At 35.9% G+C, this 24934-nt stretch overlaps 1 protein-coding gene across 1 annotated transcript in view; it reads left to right on the top strand.

Annotated features, from left to right (window-relative positions):
* Positions 1-24934, top strand: part of ARHGAP42 (Rho GTPase activating protein 42) — a 318955-nt gene that overhangs the window by 212309 nt on the left and 81712 nt on the right. Inside the window, exons 5-6 of the mRNA XM_047071915.1 lie at positions 5138-5239; positions 21564-21674. Coding sequence (XP_046927871.1) covers positions 5138-5239; positions 21564-21674 — 213 coding nt within the window. The remainder of the gene's footprint in view (positions 1-5137; positions 5240-21563; positions 21675-24934) is intronic.

Here is a 24934-nt window from a genome sequence, read left to right as displayed (position 1 = left end):
TCACTAATGAGTTTTAACAACTCTTTAAATGCTTGTTACCCTTTGGACTTTCCTCTTCTGTTTCTTATACCTTTATATCTTTCATATCTATTTCTGTTTGTTTTTTTATTTATCATCCCAGTTTGTAGTTCTTCATAAAGGGCTTGGTCCTTATGAGTCTGATCACCTGGTGGTGGTAGTGGTGAGGTAATTGGGAATGATGGAGATGTGGTGAATTATAGTGGTAGAGCTACCCAAAAGAAGACCTTTTGGAGTGTCTATATCTCAGGAGATTGAGTAGGAGGGACTTGGTGGGCAGTGGTTGAGGAGCCTGGGAATGGTTGGGTGCAGTCATCACAGGAGGGACATTGCTGTGTAAGCTATACTGATATCCTCAACAATCTGAGTTTCTGGATACCAGGAATCTCTTGGGCCTTAGGAAACTCCTACGCAACATGTGGTTGGAATAGTTTAGCATCTGACACTTCTAGGACTTAAAGATGGTGATGTCACCCTGAGCTGCCATTCTAATCAGTGAGTAGATGCCATCATCAGAGGAAGAAGAAGTCTAGCCAGGATTGGTAGTCAGGGCTATAACTTATCCTCTCAGTGCTTAGCACAGTACCAGTTTATAAGAATTCCACATATGTTTGAAATAGAAATTCAGCTATTGGTATTTATTATTCTTCATATTACTTTTTCTACTGCTATAGATTCACTTGAAGGATTTTTTTTCAAAATATGCACAAACTGCTCATTAGCTAATGGCTATACTAACATAATGACATAAATAGTTGCATGGAAAATTTCACAGTATCTCGGATGATACTTATAACATTGAAATTGTCTTAAAGTCTGATGTAGAAATCTTAAATATGCACTCCATTTTTATAAAAGATATATAGAAAATAAGTGTTCACTTTATTTTTAATAATTTATATTATGAAAAATTAAAATAAAGGTTCATGACAATTGTCTAAACAAAACTTTACAGTGGTTTTCTATAGAAAAAAATACAGTTAGATAACATTTTGAGAATTTCTAGTTGTGATTTTCTAAATCACAAGTTGTAGAGTCTCTTCTTCATCTTTGGTACCCTCTTGTGGTCAGTGGAAGGGATTGGTTTCGACTTCTTTTAACAATTATGTATAGTTTCATGTTTTTTATCTGCATGATAGACCTATCATTTTTATGAATATTGACTTTTTTTTGGCTATATACAAATTTGGAGTAAAATTGACAGTTGGAGTTTTCTTCCCATTCCTTACTTTGCTGTGTAAAGTGAAGGTGTGGCACAACCACACTTACTAATCTTAGAAGCTGAGATATAATGTGATCACTGTGCTTAGAGTAAATTTGGTATCATCTGGAAAGCAGATTGATTGCAGACCCAGAACTTACCTTATACTTTTGTCAGCTAATATTGGGTTTGGGGACTAATTTGCCATTTTTGATGATCTATTTTAAATTTTATAATACATATACACACACACACACATACAAACACATCACACACACATATACCCATATAATACATATACACACACACACACATACAAACACATCATATATACATATATATGTGACTTAATTTTATTTTATTTAAAAATGTTATTATTTTGTTATTAGACTTCATTTTAAGTGATTACCTAGTTCAAATGCACTTAACTGTATTTACAGGAAATGTGACAGTATAATGTAGTCTCTTTTTTTCAAATCATGCTCTGACAATAAGAAGACAGGAATCCTGTGCAGAATTTAGTAAAGATTCATGGGTTATTTTTCCCTTCCCTCTGCAGCATTTGTTTCAGAGCAGATTCTTAGCCTGATATCCATAACATGTAACCAAAAGATAAGAGATAGCTGTATGGTGTTAAGTTATTAAATCCAAATGAGACGTGGCTTATATGAGGAGTACATCATGGCTTTGGGGACAGATGTGAATTTCAAGGAGAAATGCTCTTTGTTTTCAAGAAAATGCTTCCCTACATTATAGTTGTCCTTCATGTGGCCTACTCAGTTCTTTAATTTTAGGCTAGATCTGAGTGTGTTTTTGTTGTCTACATCATTGGAACCTTTGAGTAGATCTGTTGCTGGCCTGGTGAAATACTAGGATTTGAATAAGAGTCCAGAAAGTGCTCTGGGAATGAGTTTTATATTGCCAGGAATGCTGACATGTTGGCACTGAATTGTTTCCAAAAATGCCATCAAACACTGACTGAAAACAAAGATACTAGTGTTGTCACCACAGCTGTGTTCTCTTTGCCTTTACCCAGTTTCTTCTATGCACAGCAAGAAATTTTAAGTCCCCTAAAATGAAAGTGAGTCAGCATTGTGTAATGTGTAATGTGTAACTGTAATGTGACTGGTTGCCCCCCAGTGTTTGTGCACATTGGGATTGAGTTAAGCTGTTAAGCTATTTGTGTAGAATTGTCCCTGGTATTATGGATTTTGTTTTGTTTTGTTTTAAACAAATGGACTATCTGTGAGGGATTGTGGTGCCCAGTGTTATAAGAGGAAGAAGTTCCCTTGTTCATTAAATATTTATTGAGCACTTTCTCAAATATTCAGTTTTAAAAAGAGGATAGGGTACATACCTAAATTTCTCTCCTACAGTGTCAAACACAAACACTATAAGAAATTTATATGTAAAGCTCTGTGAGCCTTCAAAAGGGAGGGAGAGTTGATGGAAGGGACTTTTGAATGAGACCTGTTTGAGTTGTGTGCTAAAGTGGATGTAACTTGAATATGTGGAAATTAGAAGAAATGAGCATTTTGTCAGAGGAGAAATGACCTGCAGAGAAAAAAGATAAGGAGCTCAAAAGTGCTAGTGGGAGAGACTTTTCAAATGTTGATTGGGAAGGTCAATTGTGAGCATGAAATGCTAGATTAAAAAGTAAGCTCCATTGAGCAAAGGATGAAATATTCACCCAGGTGTCTTGTTGCAACAGTAGAGAGGACAAGCTTATTCCATCCTGAGCCTTGGACTTCTCTGCTTCCTTCTGGGTCTGCTGCTCCACATTCTGTAATAGGAGTTTCTCAGTAGACCTGCTTTTTTGGATGTGAATACCACTCTTTATTTTTTTTATTGTGTTTCTCCAGCCACATTTTCTCCTTATGTAATAAAAATCCCTTGAAGATTTTGACTTTTCTCATTTATCAGTCTAATAGTTTAATTTACAAACATATTAGTACTTCTTAAATGGCCCAAAAGTGACTTGAACTTTTACAGTTCTCTTCCCATTCGGTGTAATTGTGTCCATTAACTTTCTGAAGTTCCATATTTGGAACTAGATCATGGTGAGTTAAAAATGTCAGAGGTGGCAGTGAATCAAAAAAATTACTTGGGGGGCGCCTGGGTGGCGCAGTCGGTTGAGCGTCCGACTTCAGCCAGGTCACGATCTCGCGGTCCGTGGGTTCGAGCCCCGCGTCGGGCTCTGGGCTGATGGCTCAGAGCCTGGAGCCTGGTTTCCGATTCTGTGTCTCCCTCTCTCTCTGCCCCTCCCCCGTTCATGCTCTGTCTCTCTCTGTCCCAAAAATAAATAAACATTGAAAAAAAAAATTAAAAAAAAAAAATTACTTGGGGGGCGCCTGGGTGGCGCAGTCGGTTGAGCGTCCGACTTCAGCCAGGTCACGATCTCGCGGTCCGTGGGTTCGAGCCCCGCGTCGGGCTCTGGGCTGATGGCTCAGAGCCTGGAGCCTGTTTCCGATTCTGTGTCTCCCTCTCTCTCTCTGCCCCTCCCCTGTTCATGCTCTGTCTCTCTCTGTGCCAAAAATAAATAAACGTTGAAAAAAAAATTTAAAAAAAAATTACTTGGATCTATCAGTCTGAATCTGACAACTTCAGATAATGGGACAGACAGACCAGAGACCTGCTTGTCTTTTCCCTTTCTTCTTTCCTCCCCTCCTCCTCCTGTCCATCCATACATCTATCCATGTATTAAATTTTTTTTCTATTGATGTATAGTTGGCACACAATGTTATATTGTTTTCAGGTGTGCAATACAGTGATTCTACAACTCTATACATTATGTTGTACTCTTCTCTGTATTGTTCCAATTTTAGTATGTGTGCTACTGAAACAAGCATATACCCATCTATTATTATTTTTTATTAATCTCTTTGAAATACTTCAGCAAATAATGAAGGAAAACATTATGCATAATAATCAGAGAGCTTGTTAAAAAATAATAATTCCTGAATCTCTGGATGGGGACAATAGGAATCTGCATTTTGAATAGAAATACTTGACTCTCATTAACGTGGTCCAGACATTGCATTTCCAGTAACACTGAAATAAAAGCAAAGAAGAGTACTTCTTTGGTGAATGAAATTTATGAGTATGATCACCTAGTATTTATTTCATAGGGACTCATAAATAGAAAAAAAGTTCCCTTGTGAATAACATATTTATAGTTGGAGAATATTATATGCCCAGGCATGTCTTTCTCCTTTAGGATTTTATTCCATTTGCATTTCTATAAGAATGCACCACCAGCTGAGTGGTATAGATTTCCCCTGCAGCTTCCCCTATAAGATAATACAATTTTAAGAATAAGCAAAGGTTAGCCATTAGTTATGTTGAGTGTATGATAAAGATGTTGTTAACCTTTTTGGTTTGATTTTGAACCATCTTACTTAATTATTTCATGCTACCAATTTTTAGAAGTTTGTTTCCCTCTGTTTCCCCTCATCAAGAATGGTTTGAAATATCAGGTATCTTTTTGTAACTGGGAAATAATGATTCCTTAAAAGAGTCTATGTGAGCACTTCTCTAAACTGGTTATATGTTAACTCATTGAAATCACCAAAAAAACGAAATGAGACACTCTCTCTTGGTCCTATCTCACACTTACTAGATCAGAATTTCCTATTGAGAATCAATTATAAAGTTCTCAGAGGGATTCTACTCTAGCCAACCTGGCTCCCTTCATACTATAGTTCCATGAACTTCTTTGAGAATTTTGATTACATATTTGAATACATAGTCAAATGACTTGTTTCACATCCTTCTTCCTACTCCATCAAGTTTTATACATATTTGGAGCTCACTAAATCTGTAGTAAATACTTGTATTGGACATTTGATGGTGATGGTAAAAAAAAATCAAAATTTTAGTCTCTAATTAGTATGTTTTGTTGTTACTGTTATCCCCTAGGATGGAAAGAAGAAGTTTGATAAGGAAAGTGAAAAGTACTATTCTATTCTTGAGAAACATTTAAATTTGTCTGCAAAGAAAAAGGAATCTCATTTGCAAGAGGTAAGTTTTTCCAATTGAAATGTGAAAAGGACATTAGCATTAAATCATGTGAAGTCCAAATTTCCAAAGGTGGTAGTATCTCAAAATATGCTACTCTTTTTAAAAAGTGTGTATTTATGTATTTTGAGAGAGAGAGAGAGGAAGCTCTGGTGCCCACACATGAGCAGGGAGAGGGGCAGAGAGAGAGAGTCTCAAGCAAGCTCCTTGCTGATAGTGCCCCCCCCCCCACACAACAAGGGGCTTGATCTCAGAAATCATGAAGTCATGACCTAAGCTGAAACCAAGAGTGGGAAGCTCAACTGACTGAGCCACCAAGGCACTCCCCAAATCTGCTACTCTTTAATAATGATGAGAAGGAATAGAATAAGACTTTTTTTCTTTTCTTATTGGGCATTTTTTCAATGTCAGGACCTACCAAATTCATGGAATAGCTTTTTTTATATCTGTTTTTAAGGTGTTGCTTCTGCATTAAGGGGAAAACAGATCCACAATTACACATTATAAAATCTCTATTTTTTTTTATCAATTTTCTTAAAAAACAAGGCAACAGAAATATTTTACTAACATCTATGCATGGAAGCAGTCGTATCTTCCCTTTTTTTCTGAAATATTTATCATTGGTAGTTTTTAAGTATAATTAATAAAATCGAGTAGTCCTTTTACTAAGGCGTAATATTGTTCCAGTTCCAGTGATCAGATACGTTTGAAAACAAAAATTGGGCCCTCTTGCCATTATCTAATATCTTAGCAACTATAAAATCTTGACACATGGCTGACACTGAACCATGGGAGTTGTTGAACTCATTCACCTGCAGTTCCTTACTGCCCTCCAGACCTTTGCAGGGAATCTTATACTGTGCTGAGTCTCCTCCAGTCTCCTCTTTCTCTTCTGTTTGTACTTCTAGATATCTCAGTCAAGAACCTTTTTCAAATGCCTCCTCTTAATCTTTATAGCAAAGCCACCTACCTTCCTGAACTGCTTATCAAACCTGGATCTCCACTCTCTTTATTCCTTATTTGCCTTACCTTCACATTCACCCACAAGGCATACTTGTTAAGTTGGAGTATGGATGCAGTGGAGTCAAAAGGCATGCCTGGAGTCAAAAGGCATGAGAGGGTTATTTTTATTTCTTTTTTGCTCTTTGCTATTCTCCTATGTTCTCATTTAGTGAACTGAATCTCTCATTCAAAAAATGTTTTTTTAAAAAAAGTTTTAATATTGGTAATTTTTGTTATTTACACATGTATTCATTATAACTAATATATTGTTATTAACACCTGTTATTAAAGTAGGATATATTTATATACAATTATGTGTCTAGGGAAAGATTTTCTGACTAAATTGAAATGGAGAAAAATCTGTCATTAAGAAAAATCATATTTTTAGTTTTCATTGGCATGTCTAATCTTATGAAGTACTATGTTATAACTTAATATTATATTTGCATGTTCCAAACTTCTTAAATGCTCGCATACCTCTTTGATTATTACACTGCAAGAAACCTAGAAAAGAATGGAGTGTGTAAATGTAGTCATGTAAAGGAAGGCTCACCTTATTATCACCAGTAAACCACTATCTTTCATGCCAAGGGCTTTGGCCAGGTGCCATTTTAAAAATATACCCCTTCTAAATCAAGGGTGCTTTTTAGAATCTTTAAAGTGTTATATGTTCTTAAGATATAGATTCAGACTCAGATATTGCCTAAACCATCAAGCAAGTACTAACTTTATCCAAATTCTAAAATCCTCGAGAGGGTATACTTCAGTTTTCCCTGACAACTTAACTCTGTATTTAATATTTGCCTGTTAGTGGCCTTCAATCCCTCAGGCTATGGTAGAAAAGAATATCTGTTCTGGTTCTGTATTTAGTTGGAGCCTAGGAAAACCTATAATGTGATTAATAGCATTCTCTACTTGCCCCATTACACACACACACACACACACACACACACACACACACACTCACACTCACGTGCACACACACACACGTGCATGCAGGCACATACTTCTTTTCCAGGAGCCATAACCTACAACAGAACACAGTGCACAAATTGTGCCAGAGCGCTGCTCAGAGCACATATAGGCAAGGGAAAATATGCATTGCTTTTTTTCCCTCTACTCTTCCAAGAATCAAACCTGTTGAAGGGAGAAGCTGCCATGCTTACATTTAATTCTGTAACCTCTGTTCCTTTCCAGAGAAACTCTGGTACTTCTGTCAGTACCCAGCTTATTAAGTTGTTTTCAGAAACACCACTCTGTGCCTTCTCACCTGCACACTTGACTTCTTGTTGATTTCTTAATGGAAAATAAGTGGTTGCCCATTTTTAGTACTGAATTAGGGGTCAGCTTGTGTTGATAAAACTACAAGGCTATCAATGAGATGGATCATTGGATTAAACAGAATTAGAAAGACTTGTTAAGATTATAGGCTTTATAGTAAATGAAAAGAAGTAATATTTGATATGTAACTGGATACTTTATTTCTATGTATAAGAGGAAGAGATCATAAAGGAAATGTGGAAAGACCAGAATGTATAAAAATAATCTGTATTTCAAAATGTATTAAATCACATGAAAAGTAAAAGTTTTAGGGAATTTGTACAACATATGACACAGGATTACCATCTCTTATGTATAAGTTGCATTTGCAAATCACTGTGAAAAAGTCTTCAATGGAAAAATATGAGGTAACCATTTGAAAGAGCACAGAATGGAGAAGATGGTGGTGGAGTAGAAGGACCCTAGGCTTTCCTCATCCCATGAATATAATTAGATAACTATCAAATCATGCTAAATATCCCAGAAATTGACCTGAAGACTAGCAGAACAAACTTCACAACTAAACATAGAGAAGAAGCCACATCAAAGAAGGTAGGAAGTGCAGAGACACAGTTTGAGAGAGAAATGGATCATGGCCATTGTGATGGGGAGGGAGCCATAATTGTGGAGAAGGGCGAGAGACAGACTAACACACTATGGAGGAGTGCACAGGAAAAACAAATCCCCTTGGCAATTGGCTTGGAAAGCAAGAGGGGCTGAATTTCATGAGTTCTGGCAACCAGTGGGACTTAAATCCTGGAGTTCTGTGGGAGGGAAGGCAGGACAAACAGGCTGTGGACGTACAGTGTGGAAATAGGAATCTGAAGAGCACTTGGGGGCACTCAGTGGTGAGGTTACTTGGTTATCCCAGAGCATGTCCCAGAGAGGTAGCATTCATAGAGAGACCCTTCTAGGAACAAAGGAACCGGCAGGTGCTATTTCCCTTCCCTGCCCCTCAGCATAAGTACAAGGCCACCTGTGGGAACTACTGCAGCATAGGCACTTACTACTTACCTTGCTTAAACCAAGTCCTGCCCTCGCTCCCAACTCCATGCTCTTTCTAGTCATGTTTACCTTAGTTCCAGAATGGAAGGCCCATACCCCCAAAAGACCAGCCCAAACCCCTGCCAACACTGCATCTCCAGATGCAGGAGTTTTGTGTAGCCTAGGTTCCAGTGGCGGTGGCAATATGTCTCATTTCACAAGCAGATCAGAGCACACCTAGTTAAAACATGCCACATTCAGGCCAGGGTCCAAACACTGCTCACAGCAGGCAAAGAGAGACTTTGTAGATGACTGGGATGAAGGGACACAAGAGCAGACCACATACAGCATACATTGGAGACACTCCTAGACAGGGGACACTACAGTGTAGGTCACTACAGGACCTCTTCTTCATAAGGCCATTACCCTCAAGCATAAGAGATGTACCTGGCTTTCCTAACATAGGCATGGAGACTTACACAAAATGAGAAGACAGAGGACTTTGTCCCAAATAGGACAAGGCCAAGGCCAGAGATCTAAATGAAACAGATCTAAGTAATCTGGCTGATAAAGAATTTAAAGTAATGATCATAAAGATACTCAGTAAATTTGAGAAAAGAGCGAAAGCCATCAGTGAGACCCTTAACAGAGATAAGGAACATAACAGGGATAAAGGGCTCAATAAACAAAATGAAAAACCCACTTGATGGAATGAACAGTAGGCTGGAAGAACCAGAGGAATGAATGAATGACCTAGAAGGCAGAGTAATGGAAAGTAATCAAGCTGAACAAAGAGAGAAAGAGGATTATGCAAAATGAGAATAGACTTAGGGAAATCAGTGACTCCATCAAATATAATAACATTCGTATTATAGAAGTCACAGAAGAAGAAGAAAGGAGAAAAGCAGGCAGATAATTTATTTGAAGAAATAGTAGCTGAAAACTTCCCTAATCTGGGGAAGGAAGCAGATATCTAGATCCATGAGGCACAGAGAACCTTTAACAAAGTCAACAAAAACAAATCTATACCAAGGCACACTATCTATCTATCTATCTATCTATCTATCTATCTATCAGAGCATGCAAATATGCAGGAGCGTGTAGGGGAGGAGCAGAGGGACAGGGAGACAGAGAATCTTAAGCAGGCTCCATGCCCAGTGCGGAGTCTGATGTGGGACTTAATTTCATGATTCTAAGATCATGACCGGACCCAAAATCAAGAGTTGGACACTTAACTAAGCCATGCCTCCCACACCAAGACATGGTATAACTAAAATGGCAAATATAGTGATAATTTTTTTTAAGAAGCAAGCAGAAAGACAATTACATGCAAAGGAAACCCCGTTAAGGTTACCATGGGATTTTTCAACAGAAATTTTCCAAGCCAGAAGGGAGTGGCATGATATACTCACCGTGCTGAATGGGAAAAAAATGTGCAGCCAAGAATACTCTATCCAGTAAGGCTATCATTCAGAATAAGAGATCTAAAGAGTTTCTCAGACAAATAAAAACTAAAGGAGTTCATGACAAATAAACCAGCCCTGCAAGAAATATTGAAAGGGGCTCTTTGGGTGAAAGGAAAGACCACAAGTGGGAGCATGAAGTAAGGAAACAAAAAAGCAGTAAAAATGAGTATTTTTATAAAGTTTCAGTCAAGGACTGACAAAATTGAAGGTTGTAAAATATGACACCATATACCTAAAACATGGGGAGGGGAGGAGTAAACAGTGAGTTCAAACTTAAATGATCATCATCTTAATACAGGCTGCTATATGCAGAAAATGTTATATACAAGCCTAATGGTAACCACAAATCAAAACCACTAATAAATATGCAAGGAATAAAGAGAAAGAAATCCAAATATATCACTAAAGAAAACCAGCAAACCATGAAAGTGAGAAAGACAAAGGATCAGAGAAAATCTTCAGAAACCATAAAACAGGTAATAAAATAGCAATAAATACATATCTATAAATAATTAGTTTCAAGGTAAAATGGACTAAATGCTCCAATCAGAAGACATAGTGCAACAGAATGGATAAAGTAGCAAGGCCCATCTATATGTTGCCTATCAGAGACTCATTTTAGACCTAAGGATACTTGCAATTGAAAGTGAGGGGTTGGAGAAACATTTATCCTGCAAATGGATGTCAAAAGAAAGCTGAAGTACCAATACTTACATTTTTTTTATTTCCTTTTGGAGAGATAGAGACAGAGTATGAGTGGAGGAAGGGGCAGAGAGAGAGGGAGAATCTGAAGCAGGCTCCAGGTTCTGACCTGTCTACACAGAGCCCAATGTGGAGCTCGAACCCACAAACCATGAGATCATGACTTGAGCCAAAGTTGGACATTTAACCGACCTAGCCACCCAGGCGCCCCTGAAATACCAATACTTATATCAGACAAAGTAAACTTTAAAACAAAGACTAATAAGAGACAAAGAAAGATATTACGTAATAATAAAGAGGACAGTCCAATAAGAAAATGAGTTATGTGCCTAACATGGGAGCATCCAAATACATAAAGGAATTAATAACAAACACAAAGGAATTAATTGATGGTAACACAATAGTAGGGGATTTTAATACCCTACTTACATCAATGGTGATACGATCTAAACAGAAAATCAACGAGGAAAGAATGGCTTTGAATGACACACTGGACCAGATGGATTTCTCAGATACATTCACAACATTCCATCTTAAAACAGCAGAATACACATGCTATTCTTTTTTTTTTTTACTTCAAATTTTTATTTAATTCTAGTTAGTTAACATACAGTACAATATTGGTTTCAGGAGTAGAATTCAGTGATTCATCACTTAACATACAACACCCGGTGCTCATCATAACAAGTGCCCTCCTTAATACCCATCACCCATCTAGCCCATCTCCCACCCACCTCCCTCCATCAAACCTCAGTTTGTTCTCTATCTTTAATAGTGTCTTATGGTTTGTTCCCTTGTTCTCTTTTTGTTGCCCTCCATATGTTCATCTGTTTTCCTTCTTAAATTCCACATGAGTGAAATCATATGGTATTTGTCTTTCTTTGACTTATTTCGCTTAGCGTAATACACTCTAGCTTCATCTACATTGTTGCAAATGGCGAGATTTCATTCTTTTTTGATGAAAGAATAATATTCCATATATATATACACACACACACCACATCTCTTTTTCCATCCATCAGTCAATGGACATTTGTGCTTGCTCCATAGTTTGGCTATTGTTGGTAATGCTGGTATAAACATCAGGGTACATGTACCCCTTCACATCAGCATTTTTGTATCCTTTGGGTAAATACCTAGTCGTGCAATTGCTGGATTATAGGATAGTTCTATTTTTAACTTTTTGGGGAACCTCCATACTGTTTTTCAGAGTGGCTGCACCAGTTTGCATTCCCACCAACAGTTTAAGAGGGTTCCCCTTTCTTTGTATTGTTGCCAACACCTGTTGTTTCTTGTGTTATTCATTTTAGCCATTCTGACAGGTGTGAAGTGATAGCTCTTTGTGGTTTTGATTGGTATTTCCCTAATGATGAGTGAAGTTGAGCACCTTTTCATGTGTCTGTTAGCCAGCCATCTGGATGTCTTCTTTGGAAAAGTGTCTATTCATGTCTTCTGCCCATTTCTTAACTAGATTACTTATATTTTGGTTGTTGAGTTTGATAAATTCTTTATAGGTTTTAGATACTAATCCTTTATCTGATATGTCATTTGCAAATATCTTTTCCCATTTTCGTAGGCTGCCTTTTAGGTTTATTGATTGTTTCCTTTGCTGTGGTGAAGCTTTTTGTCTTGTTGAGGTCCCAATTGTTCATTTTTGCTTTTGTTTCCCTTCCCCCTGGCTATGTGTCTAGTTAGAAGTTGCTCCAGCTGAGGTCAAAGAGGTTGCTGCCTATGTTCTTCTCTACAAATATTTTTAAGTTTATTTATTTATTTTGAGAGACAGAGAAAGAGAAAGAGTGTGCATGAGTGGGGGGGGGGGTGCAGAGAGAGAGAGGGAGAGAGAGAGAGAGAATCCCAAGCAGACTCTGTTAGCAGAGGCTTGAACTCACAAACCACGAGAGCATGACTGGAGATGAAGTTGGACGCTTAACTGACTGAGCAACCCAGGCACCTCTCCTCTGATTTTGATGGTTTTCTGCCTCACATTTAGGTCTTTCATCCATTTTGAATTTATTTTTGTGTATAGTGTAAGAAAGTGGTCCAGTTTCATTCTTCTGCATGTTGCTGTCTAGTTTTCCCAACACCATTTGTTGAAGAGACTTTTTTCCATTGGATATTTTTTCCTGCTTTGTCAAGGATGAGTTGACTGTATAGTTGTGGATCAATTTCTGGGTTTTTTACTCTGTTCCATTGATCTGTATGTCTGTTTTTGTGCCAGTACCCTACTGTCTTGATGACTGCAGCTTTGTAATATAGCTTAAAATACAGAATTGTGATGCCTCTTGTTTTGTTTTTCACTTTCAGAATTGCTTTGACTATATGAGGTCTTTTCTGGCTCCATACAAATTTTTGGATTGTTAGCTCTAGCTTTATGAAGAATGCTGGTGGTATTTTGATAGGGATTGCATTAAATGTGTAGATTGCTTTGCATAGTGTAGAACTTTAATAATGTTTTTTCTTCCAATCCATGAGCATGGAATGCTTTTCCATTTCTTTGTGTCCCCTTCAGTATCTTTCATAAGTCTTCTATAGTTTTCAGAGTACAGATCTTTTACCTCTTTAGTTAGGCTTATTCCTAGGTATATTATGGTTTTTGGTGCAATTGTAAAAGGGGATTGATTCCTCACTTTCTTTTTCTGCTACTTCATTATCAGTGTATAAAAATGCAACAGATTTCTGCTCATTGATTTTATATCCTGCAACTTTTCTGAATTCATGTATTCTAACAATTTTTTGGTGGAGTCTTTTGCAAATAGTAAAAGTTTGACTTCTTCCTTGCTGATTTGTATGTGATTTATTTCTTTTTGTTGTCTGATTGCTGAGGCTAAGACTTCCAGTACTATGTTAAATTGTAATGGTGAGAGTGGAGATCCTTCACTCATTCTTGGCCATGGTGGAAAGGCTTTCAGTTTTTCCCCATTGAGGATGATATTAGCTGTGGGTCTTTTGTATATGGCCTTTATGATGTTGAGGTATGTCCCGTCTATCCTTACTTTGTTGAAGGTTTTTATCAAGAATGGAAGCTGTATTTTGTCACATGCTTTTTCTGTATCTTTTGAGTGGATCATATGGTTCTTTTCCTTTCTTTTATTAATGTGGTGTATCACATTGATTGATTTGTACCTATTGAACCAGCTCTGCAGCCCAGGAATAAATCCCACTGGTATGTACTGTTGGATTCGATTTGCTAGTCTCATGTTGATAATTTTTGCATCCATGTTTATTAAGCATACTGGCCTGTAATTCTCCTTTTTTAAAAAAAGTGGAGTCTTTGTCTGGTTTTGGAATCAAGGTAATGCTGGCCTTGTAGAATGGGTTCAGAAGTTTTCCTTCCATTTCTATTTTTTTTTTTTTTTGGAACAGTTTGAGAAGAGTAAGTATCAAGTCTTGTTTAAATGTCTGGTAGAATTCCCCTGGGAACCTATCTAGCCCTGGACTTTGGTCCATTGGGAGATTTTTGATAACCAATTCCGTTTCTTTGCTGGTTATGGATCTATTCAAATTTTCTATTTCTTCCTGTTTCCGTTTTGGTAGTTTGTGTGTTTCTAGAAATTTATTATTTTCTTCCAGATTGCCCAGTTTGCTGACATATAATTTTTCATAGTATTCTCTTATAATTGTATTTCGGTGGTGTTGCTTGTGATCTCTCCCATTTCATTTGTGATTTTTTTGGATCCTTTCTGTTTTCTTTTTGATAAGTCTAGTTAGGAGTTTATCCATTTTATTAATTCTTTTGAAGAACTAGCTCTTAATTTCATTGATCTGTTCTACTACTTTTTTTATTTGTATATTGTTTATTTCTGCTCTAGTATTTATTATTTGCCATCTGCTGGCTTTAAGCCTTATTTGCTGTTCCTTTCCTAGCTCCTTTATGTGTAAGGTTAGGTTGTATATTTGAGACCTTTCTTGCTTCTTGAGGTAGGCCTGTATTACAATAAACTTCCCTTTTAGGACAGCCTTTGTTGCATCCCAAAGGTTTTGGACTGTTATGCTTTCATTTGTGTTTGCTTCCATGTTACTTTATTACTCAGTTTTTTATTTCCTGGTTAACCTGTTCATTCTTTAATGGAATGTTCTTCAACTTCCATGTATTTGTGGTCTTTCCAAATTTTTTGTTGTTGTTGACTTCAAGTTTCATAACATTGTGGTCTGAAAACATGCATATGATCTCAATTTTTTTGTACTTTTTGAGGGCTGATTTGTGACCCAATATGTGATCTATTCACGGGAATGACCCATGTTCACTGGAAAAGAAAGAATTCTTATGTGAGAATATGTATTCTCATTCTTTTTGAGAGCACATAGAACAATCTCCAGAATAGATCACACACTATGCCACACAACAAGCCTCAACAAATTCAAGAATATTGAGGTCATACCATGCATTTTTTCAGACTACAACACTATGAAACTAGAAGTCAACCACTTGAAAAAATCTGGAAAGACTACACATGCTTAATGGTTAAGTAACATGCTATTAAATAATGAATGAGTCAACCAAGAAATCAACGAAGAATTTAAAAATTACATGGAAACAAATGAAAATGAAAATATAACAGTTCACAACCTTTGGGATGCAGCAACAGTGGTTCTAAGAGGGAAGTTTATAGCAATACAGGCTGACCTCAAGAAGCAAGAAATATCTCAGATATACAAGCTAAAGGAGATAATAATACATTGCCTAACATTACAACTAAAGGAGCTAGTGATAGACAACAGACCAAACCCTGAACCACAACAAGAAAAGAAATAATAAAGACTAGTACGGAAGCAACTGATGTAGAAACTAGAATAACACTAGAACAGATCAATGAAACCAGGAGCTGGTTCTTTAAAAAAAAAAATAAAATAAAATAAAAAAATAAAAATAAAATTGATAAGCCTCTAGCCAGACTTATCAAGAAAAAAAGAGAAAGTACTCAAAAGAATCACAAATGAGAGGGGGGAGATAACAACTGACCCCACAGAAGTACAAATAATAATAAGAGAATATTATGAAAAACTCTATGCCAACAAATTAGACAACCTGGAAGAAATGGATAAAGTCTTAGAACCATATAACCTACCAAAACTGATCCAGGAAGAAATAGAAAATTTGAACAGATTGATAATCAGCAAACAAATTGAATCAATAATCGAAAAATTCCCCAAACCAAAAGTCAGTACCAGATGGCTTCACAGGCACATTCTACCAATCATTTAATGAAATTAATACCTATTCTTCTCAAAGTATTCCAAAAAATAGAAGGTAAGGAAAACTTCTAAATTCATTATAAGAGGCAAGCATTACCCTGATACCAAAACCAGAAAAAGACATCACACACAAAAAAGAGAACTATAGGCCAATATCTCTGATGAACATAGATGTAAAAATTCTCAAGAAAATACTAGCAAATAGCATTCAACAGTATATTAAAAAATCATTCACCACAACTATGTGACATTTATTCCTATGATGAAATGGTGGTTCAGTATTCACAAATCAATCAACATGATACATCACATTGATAAGAGAGGGGATAAGAACCATATGATCATCAATGGACACAGAAGAAACATTTGACAAAGTACAATATCCATTCGTGGAATAAACCCTCAACAAACTGAGTTTAGAAGGAACACACCTCAATATAATAAAGGCCATATATGAAAAACCCACAGTGAACATCATCCTTAATGGGGAAAAACTAAGTGCTTTTCCTCTAAGATCAGAAATGAGACCAGTATGTCTCACCAGTTTTATTCAATATAGTACTGGTAGTCCTAGCCACAGCAGTCAGACAACAAAAAGAAATAAAAAGCGTCTAAATTGGTAAGGAAGAAGTAAAACTTTCATGTTTACAGGTGACATGATACTCTATATTGAAAACCCAGAAGACTCCCCAAACAACTGCTAGAACTGGTAAATGAACTGAGTCAAGTTTCAGGATACAAAATCAATGTATAGGAATCTGTTGCATTTCTACACAACAATAATGAAGAAGCAGAAAGAAGAATTAAGAAAACAGTCCCATTCACAATTGCATCAAAAATAATAAGATACCTAGGAATAAACTTAACCAAAGAGGTGAAAGACTATACTATATACTCTGAAAGACTATACTGTATACTTTGAAAACTAAAAACACTAATGATAGGAATTTAAGATGATCAGAAAAAAATGTGAAGGCATTCCATGCTGATGGACTGGAAAACAATTATTAAAATGCCTATACTAGCCAAAGAAATCTACATATTCAGTGCAATCCCTATCAAAATGCCAACAACATTTTTTCACAGAACTAGAACAAATAATCTGAAAGTTTGTATGGAACCACAAAAGATTCTGAAGAGCCAACATAAACTTGAAAAAGGAAACCAAAGCTTAGAAGCATCACAGTTACAATAATATCCTGCTGCATGTGACACTGAAACTTACAATTATTAACACATAATAAGTATTGTAAGTTTCAGTGTCACATGCAGCAGGATATTATTGTAACTTATGAGAAGATAATATACATAGTGAAGGTATGGGAAACTGAGTACACTTTTGCTTTTATGGTGGGAACATAAACTCATTCATTCAATCCTGAAGTAAATTTGGCAACTTATTTCAACAAAGTTTAAATGTGCAGGATAATTGAAATCATTTATATTGGCCGGAATTTACTTAAGAGGAATTATCAGACATGAGCAAAAAAAATAAATTGTATAAATATATTGATGCAAGAGTTATTCACAATGCAAAAGTTTAGAAACATGTGAAAATGGCACAAATGAGTGATTGGAGTAAATATACCAATATAGCTTGACCAAAATGGAATGTAATATGGCTGTAAAAAGTTTTATTTGCAAATTATTTAAATACATTGAGAAATACTCATTGGAATGTACAGTATTATCCAGTTTGTTTAAGTTGGTGTGTGTTCCATATAAAAATATTAACAGTAGTAGGATTATAATTCTTATTTGTATATTTATAATAATGAATAATGAGTAAGCTTCAAATAATGAATATATATTACTTTCATAATTAGGAAAAAATATAGGAGAAAAAGTTTCTCATAGAAAAACTTTTGGTTTTCCATGTATCACTAAATAGTCTTTCAACAGGTTCCTCTTATCTCCACCTCCTAAATGAAAGGACTTCCTTAGATCTACCATTATACCTCTATTGTTATAGAGTGTGTGTCCCTGAAATCTCTTCTTCCATACCCTCTGTAACATCTTAATGAATGTCTCATGGGTCATGATTTCATCATATCTCTCCACCTGCATTGCCTGGTGGTTCCTGGTTCAGACTATCATTTAGTGAATGTGTGAAATTTCACATCATGGTTTTCTCAGATTTCCTCCTACTTTTCATTTCTTTAATTCTATTAGTGCTGGTATTATCTCTTATCAAAATTATCTTTGGCTTTTTCTCCTCCTTGCTTCTCACACCCACATCTTTCAACTTCTTTTTTTCTTACTGGGATATATAAACACCTTTACCCCTAGAAGTCTTTTATTATCACATATACCCAGCTTTGCCATTCAATCAATATATTCTACTGTCCCCACTTTAATCTTCTTGAAATGCTACTTTGACAAATCAACATCTTCCTCAAGCTTTTACCCTGTGTATATGATGAAGTTGTCACTCATGCTATCTTACTCCTTAACTCTCATATTTGATTATTCTAAACCTTGCAGTCTACTGAAACATAACTTTTCTTGACTATATTCCCTGTCTTAAACTGTTCTCCTTTTATCTCTGCCTACTGTAAACCCCTCCATTCTTCAGAGTCCAGCTTAAATTCTTTCTTCTTTGTGGGTGATTTGACAAATGTCACATCAAGTTTTTTCTTGCCTTAAGTTAACATAAGTAGCTTATTGTATCTGGGGAAGAATTTAAGTATCTGCAGAACTCTATGGTTTTCTTAAGAAATTAACTTTTTTTTTAACAGAATGACTTTACTATCCCCTTTGTCTAGTAAACAATAGTTTGTACATATTGTTCTGGCATGAATATTACTAATGCTCCCTATTAGTTTTAAAAGTTGGGACAAGGGGCACCTGGGTGGCTCAGTCGGTTGGGCATCTGACTTCAGCTCAGGTCATGATCTCACAGCTTGTGAGTTCAAGCCCCGCATCAGGCTCTGTGCTGACAGCTCAGAGCCTGGAGCCTGCTTCGGATTCTGTGTCTCCTTCTCTCTGTATCCCTCCCCGCTTTCTCTCTCTCTGTCTCTCTCAAAAATAAATAAAGATTTAAAAAAATAAAAATAAATAAGTAAATAAAATAAAAGTTGGGACAATAAAGTGTATGGTTATCCTTCTTATCCAGTACAAAATATCAAGCAAAAGTTGCTGGTGCATATATGAGCAAAAGTGCCTTCTACTGAACCACACACTATTAGCATAAGTACAAAAAGGAGTCACCTTAAGTAAAAGAATGCCTTTCTAAATCTTGTACTGGAAAGGTAATAAAGTACAGTATTCCTTTAGCTCTGTACCATCTGGATGACCTTTCAAAGCAGGTTTTGTATATTGAATATAGTTGTCTAGATTGGAGATGATGGAAAACATCTATTACCGGCAAATGGTAAGAGCCATTATTCTCTTTTATCCTTCCTTGCACCCCCATCCCCCATCTTTTCATGACATGGGATTGTGTATGGCAAATAAGTTTCTGAGTAAATGACAATTCTCTTAGGTCAGGGGTCCCCAAGACCACCCCTAGGTTTGGTGATTTGCTAAGATGATATAATGAAAAATCAGCAGAAGATGCATAGAATGAAGTCTGGGGGAAAGCAGGCACAAACTTACAAGAGTCCTCTTTCAGTGGAGATAGATAGAGCATGTTTAATTCCCCCAGCCATAAGTTGTGACAACACGTGTAAAATGTTGTCTGTTAGAAGGAAACTCATAGACTGAGTGTCCATGGTTTTAATTGGGGGCTTCTCACATAGGTACTCTCTGTGTGTCATATCCTTAAATTCCAGACTCCCAGAAGGAAAGCAGGTGTTCAAAATAAATCATATTGTTGGCACAATTTAGGAACAGTGAGCTACTCTTACCATTTAGGGTGGTAGGTACCCTCCTGAAATCCATTTTCCCAGATACCAGCAAGGACTAGCCTTGTAAACAGGCCTTTCAGTGGAGAACATTCAGGACTACTGTGCCATCTTCACAGCTTTGTTGACCACAAATAGCCATCTTAAGCTCTAAAGGTGTCTAGTAGTCTCTATAGTTTGTTCTTATGTGCTAGTCAATATAAGCAATGTCATTTTTTAAAGTAAATGAAAGCTTCAGAGGTAACTTGTGGAATGGAATGTTATCTCTGAGACTGAAATTATTCTCACATCCTTTACATCCAGTGCTGTACTGGAGCGTTCCTTTGGAGAGCTGATTTTCCCATCTCTCTCCAACTCTCACATTCAGTGATGCTGGGTTTGTGGTTTGGAATTGGCTATTCGGGGAATATTTACACCATTGAAACCAGCAAATACTACAAATCAGGTATGCCCACCAGAGAGCCAGTTGTTAAACATTGATTAGCATACCACCACCTATATACCTCCTTACCATTGAGTCTGTAAATACCGTGTTGCTTGAAACAGTCATAAGAAAATATAATGATTTGTATGAAATGCTGATACGTAAACAGTCTTCTGGGAGCTGAGAAGTTTCTGGTCCAAATTTCCTACCTGATTTATATGTTCTTTTTATATATTAGTTCGGGAACTTGGAATTCTCAACTTTAAAAATACCTAAAATGAGTTGCTAATAATATCGGGCTATTTTTTATTTATATAAATAGATTTATAGCAAATAAATATAATTATTATTAAAAGTGTTTCAAATGAAATTTTAAGATGCTATGATGCCCAAGCCAGCAAACCTGATTTTCTCTCTTTTAAAGCTTCTTTATGTGAAATTAGCATTGTTAAATGGATCCAAAAAGCAATTTTCTGCTCCCAAATTATTGTTGGTGGATACTTAGAACTCCAGAGAGCCCATTCTTTTCATCTGCTTTTAGTAATCTCAGCTGGCAGGTAGGAGTGCAAAACTGGAAAAGAAAAGTAAATCATGCTTATACTAGTAAGCCAACGTCAGTTTTAAAGAGGACATCAGAAGATGATAGTGGGCATAGAGGAGGGCAACATCAAAAAAAAATTATCTCAATAACACTTTCTCACGCTTTATCAGTAGAACCTTATTGCAGTTATAAATAATAAATGTGCATATCATTGATGGAGCATCGTTCACTATTTTAGAACCATTGAATTTTTTTTTTGCCTCTGCTACGTGTATTCCCTTTCTAAGAGTTTACCTAATGATATGACTCTGCTGAATATTCTCAAATGATTCTCCCTCAGTTAAAATCCAAAATTTGTTACGCAGCATCCAAGATTTTTTAAAGTATGATGCCAACCTTACTTAACCGTCCTGTCCTCCACTTTTTACTCTGCAGCCAAACTCTGTCAGTCTCTTTCATGCCTCTTTACTTTTTCATCTTTGACTGCCAGTTGTTCATCTTAAGATCCAACTCATACCACCATTTTCTTCCTGAGTCTAGTTTCTTTTCCTATGATCCCATAGATTTTCATATACATTTAGATGCCTTTTTCATATTTTTTGTACTGAATGTGGTACACTTACTCCCTGCTGCCCCTTCATACTCCATGTCCTGTAAACTTGGTGGGCAAGGACTATGTTTTCCTAGTTTCTGTATGCCCAAAACATAATAATAGAATTGCTATATTAAAACTTTTTGTAGCACTTAACTTTTAATAGAGATATTGGAGTAGAATAGGATTTGAGGCTTTTTCTACATAGAGCCATCAATAATTACTTTGTGTCACGACTTGCCTTTTTTTACTCCTTAGGCAGATACACTGATTGACCGAGAGCATCAAAATTTTTATGAAGCATCACTAGAATATGTCTTTAAAATTCAAGAGGTTCAAGAAAAAAAGAAGTTTGAATTTGTTGAACCGGTAAGTTTCAGTTTCCCTACAAAACAGTAGTTCTAACATACCGTATGAAAAGAAATGGCAATGTTTTTCTGTTGAAAATTGTGATTTTTTTTAAAAAGAACAAAAGGGAAGGGAGGAATAGAGGAGGGAAAATAGGTGGAGTTCAGGGCACTATTAGGGCAATGGAACTATTCTATATGATACTGTAATAGTGGATACATGTCATTATACATTTGTCAAAACCTACAGAATATACAATGAACAAGGTAAACCCTAATGTAAAATATGGATGTTAGTAATAACATATCAATATTTGGTTATCATTGTAACAAATGTAGCATATTAATACAAGATGATAATAATTAGGGTGTGTGGGTGGAGGTTGAAGGAATATATGAGATCTCTTTATTTTCTCTACTCAATTTTTAAATAAACCTAAGACTACTCTTAAAATAGTTTATTAATAGAAAAATTAAAAGATTAAAAGGACTTACATTATATATACCTAAGTAAATATAGCTCACCACTAAAGCGACCCATTTACTAAACCTTTAGGTGAAAGGAAAAAACATAAGGTTATATTTCACCCTTTGTTTCATTCCACTTCCTTGAAAGTCTGGGATCTGCCTGACTTTCCTATGAGGTAATGTAAAAAGTAATGGATTCCTTAATATAAATTGCATTACAGGAAAAAACAGGTAGCTGGTCTTTATAAGTTTACTTCATTTTCTTAGCATTTTTCCCCCAAGTTGTACCATAATATGTTATAATATTGCCTGAGTAGGTGTCTTCATAAAGCATCATCTGTGGTGAGTAAAGGTAAGTTCTAGAAGTCAAGATGATCTTCAGTTAATATATAATGTCAATTCCCATGAGAGGAGGAATAGTTAAATACATAGGTAATCTATTTAATCCATATTTTTCTTCCTATGTCAGTTTTTTAAAAATGTGTTTATAGTTAAGTAATAAAATACCTGTTCCTGTTTAAGGGGAGATAGTGAGGAAAAGGAAAAATAATACACATTTTAAAATATATTTGATGAAATTCATTTCTTGTGGGGAAACCATTAATGATTCCCTAAGGATGATGGGAAACAGAGGCAGAGCAGAGCCTGGGAAAAGTTCTTAGACCCTGCCTGGCTCCCGGCCACTTGTGTTTCATTTTTCTCTCTTCAGCTGAAACTACCTCACTCTTTCCTATAAACTGGGCACTTGGCAAGCTTGTAAGACTAAACCTTCAGCCAAATCTAAGGAACTGAAGACCACAACACAGGCTCAGGAATTTAATTTTTACCTTTTATTTGGGATAACAGTCTTAACTACAAGTTCTGTTTTTTCAAACAAACAGCTAAGTCCTTAAATCCCTTAGAATGAGTTAGTAACCTCTTATTTAGTAGATGTTTTGGGTATCTTATTAAATTTTATATGACTTAAGGGACCTTCTAAGGCTTATCTGTGGCTCATTGAGATCTAGGCAGCCTAACAACCACCAGTTTGGGAAGATGACAAATATTTAAAATTCCTATTCCCTTCTCATTTAGCCCATCTCTTTATCCACCTCCCCTCCAGCAACCCTCAATTTGTTCTCTATAGTTAAGAGACTATTATGGTTTGCCTTCCTCTCTTTTATCTTATTTTGTTTTTCCTTCCCTTCCCCTATGTTCATCTATTTTCTTTCTTAAATTCTGCATATGACTGAAATCATATGGTATTTGTTTTTCTCTGACTGATTTTACCTAGCATAGTACACTCTAGTTCCATCCATGTTGTTGTAAATGGCAAGATTTCATTCTTTTTGATGGCTGAATAATATTGCATTATATATATGTGTGTGTGTATATATACACATATATATGTTTGTATATGGATATGTATATACAGATATATGCATATATATACTACCACATGTGTGTGCATGTATGTATATATATACACATATACATACACACATGTACACATATGTGTGTGTGTATATATATATATATATATATATACACACACATACACACCACATCTTCTTTATCCATTTATCAGTCGATGGACATTTGGGCTCTGTCCATAGTTTGGCTATTGTTGATAGTGATGCTATAAAACATTGGGGTGAATGTGCCCCTTTGAGTCAGTACTTTTATATCCTTTGGATAAATACTTAGTAGTGCAAGTGCTGGATTGTAGGGTGGTTCTATTTTTAACTTTTTGAGGAACCTCCATGCTGTTTTCCAGAGTTGTTGTACCGTTTGCAGACCCACCAACAGTGTAAGAGGGCTCCCCTTTCTCTGAATCCTCACCAACACCTGTTATTTCTTGTGTTGTTAATTTTAGCCATTCTTACAGGTTTGAGGTGATAGCTCATTGCAGTTTTGATTTATATTTCCCTGATGATGAGTGATATTGAGAAGTTTTTCATGTATCTTTTAACCATTTGTATGTCTTCTTTGGAGAAAGATCTATTCAAGTCTTCTGCCCATTTCTTAACTGGATTATTTATTTTTTGGGTGTTGAGTTTGATTAAGTTCTTTATAGATTTTGGATACCAGCCCTGTATCTGACATGTCATTTGCAAATATCTTCTCCTATTCCATAAGTTGCCTTTTAGTTTTGTTGATTGTTTCCTTCACTGTGCAAGTGTTAAGCTACTACAGACATAACAATAATGTCAAAAGGGAGATTATCTGCTTTTCCACTGTAGTTGACTATGGGTAACTAAACTACAGAAAGCAAAACCTCAGCTAAGTGGGACACCACTGTGTCAGAAATAAATATTCCTACAGTGTCATTATTTCAAGGAAAAGCTGGTTCAAATACATAGAAAAACAGGGGGCATTTATGTTTTTTTATTAAACTATATAATTATTTTAGCAGTATACAGAAAATAAGCTTTTTAAACTTAGTATTCATTAGATATATAATTTTAATGGTCCCCCCCCATTTATATATCTTACATAGAAAGTGATTATAGTTAACTGGGGTTTTCCCCCCCATTTATATATCTTACATAGAAGGTGATTGTAGTAGCGTAGTTAGCACTATTTAGTGTGGTAGCAAATAGCCACATATGGCTATCAGACATTCAAAATGAAAGTCTAGAATAAGGTGGGCTGTAAATAGGAAACACCTACTAGATTACAAAGGTTTGATACAAAAAAGTATATAAACTATCTCATTAAAATAGCTTTTATATTGCTTAAATATTGACATGATAATATATTGGATAAATTGTGTTAAACAACATATTAAATTTCACTTGGTTTAAAAGTTTGTGTTTTTTTTTTAATTTTTTA

Source organism: Lynx rufus, unplaced genomic scaffold, assembly GCF_022079265.1.
Source record: "Lynx rufus isolate CCGP_SWC_20201006 ecotype Redwood Valley unplaced genomic scaffold, mLynRuf1.p SCAF_9, whole genome shotgun sequence".
Lineage (NCBI taxonomy): Eukaryota > Metazoa > Chordata > Mammalia > Carnivora > Felidae > Lynx > Lynx rufus.
The sequence above is the reverse complement of the archived record's forward strand: the minus strand, read 5'-3'. Positions and strand labels throughout refer to the sequence as shown.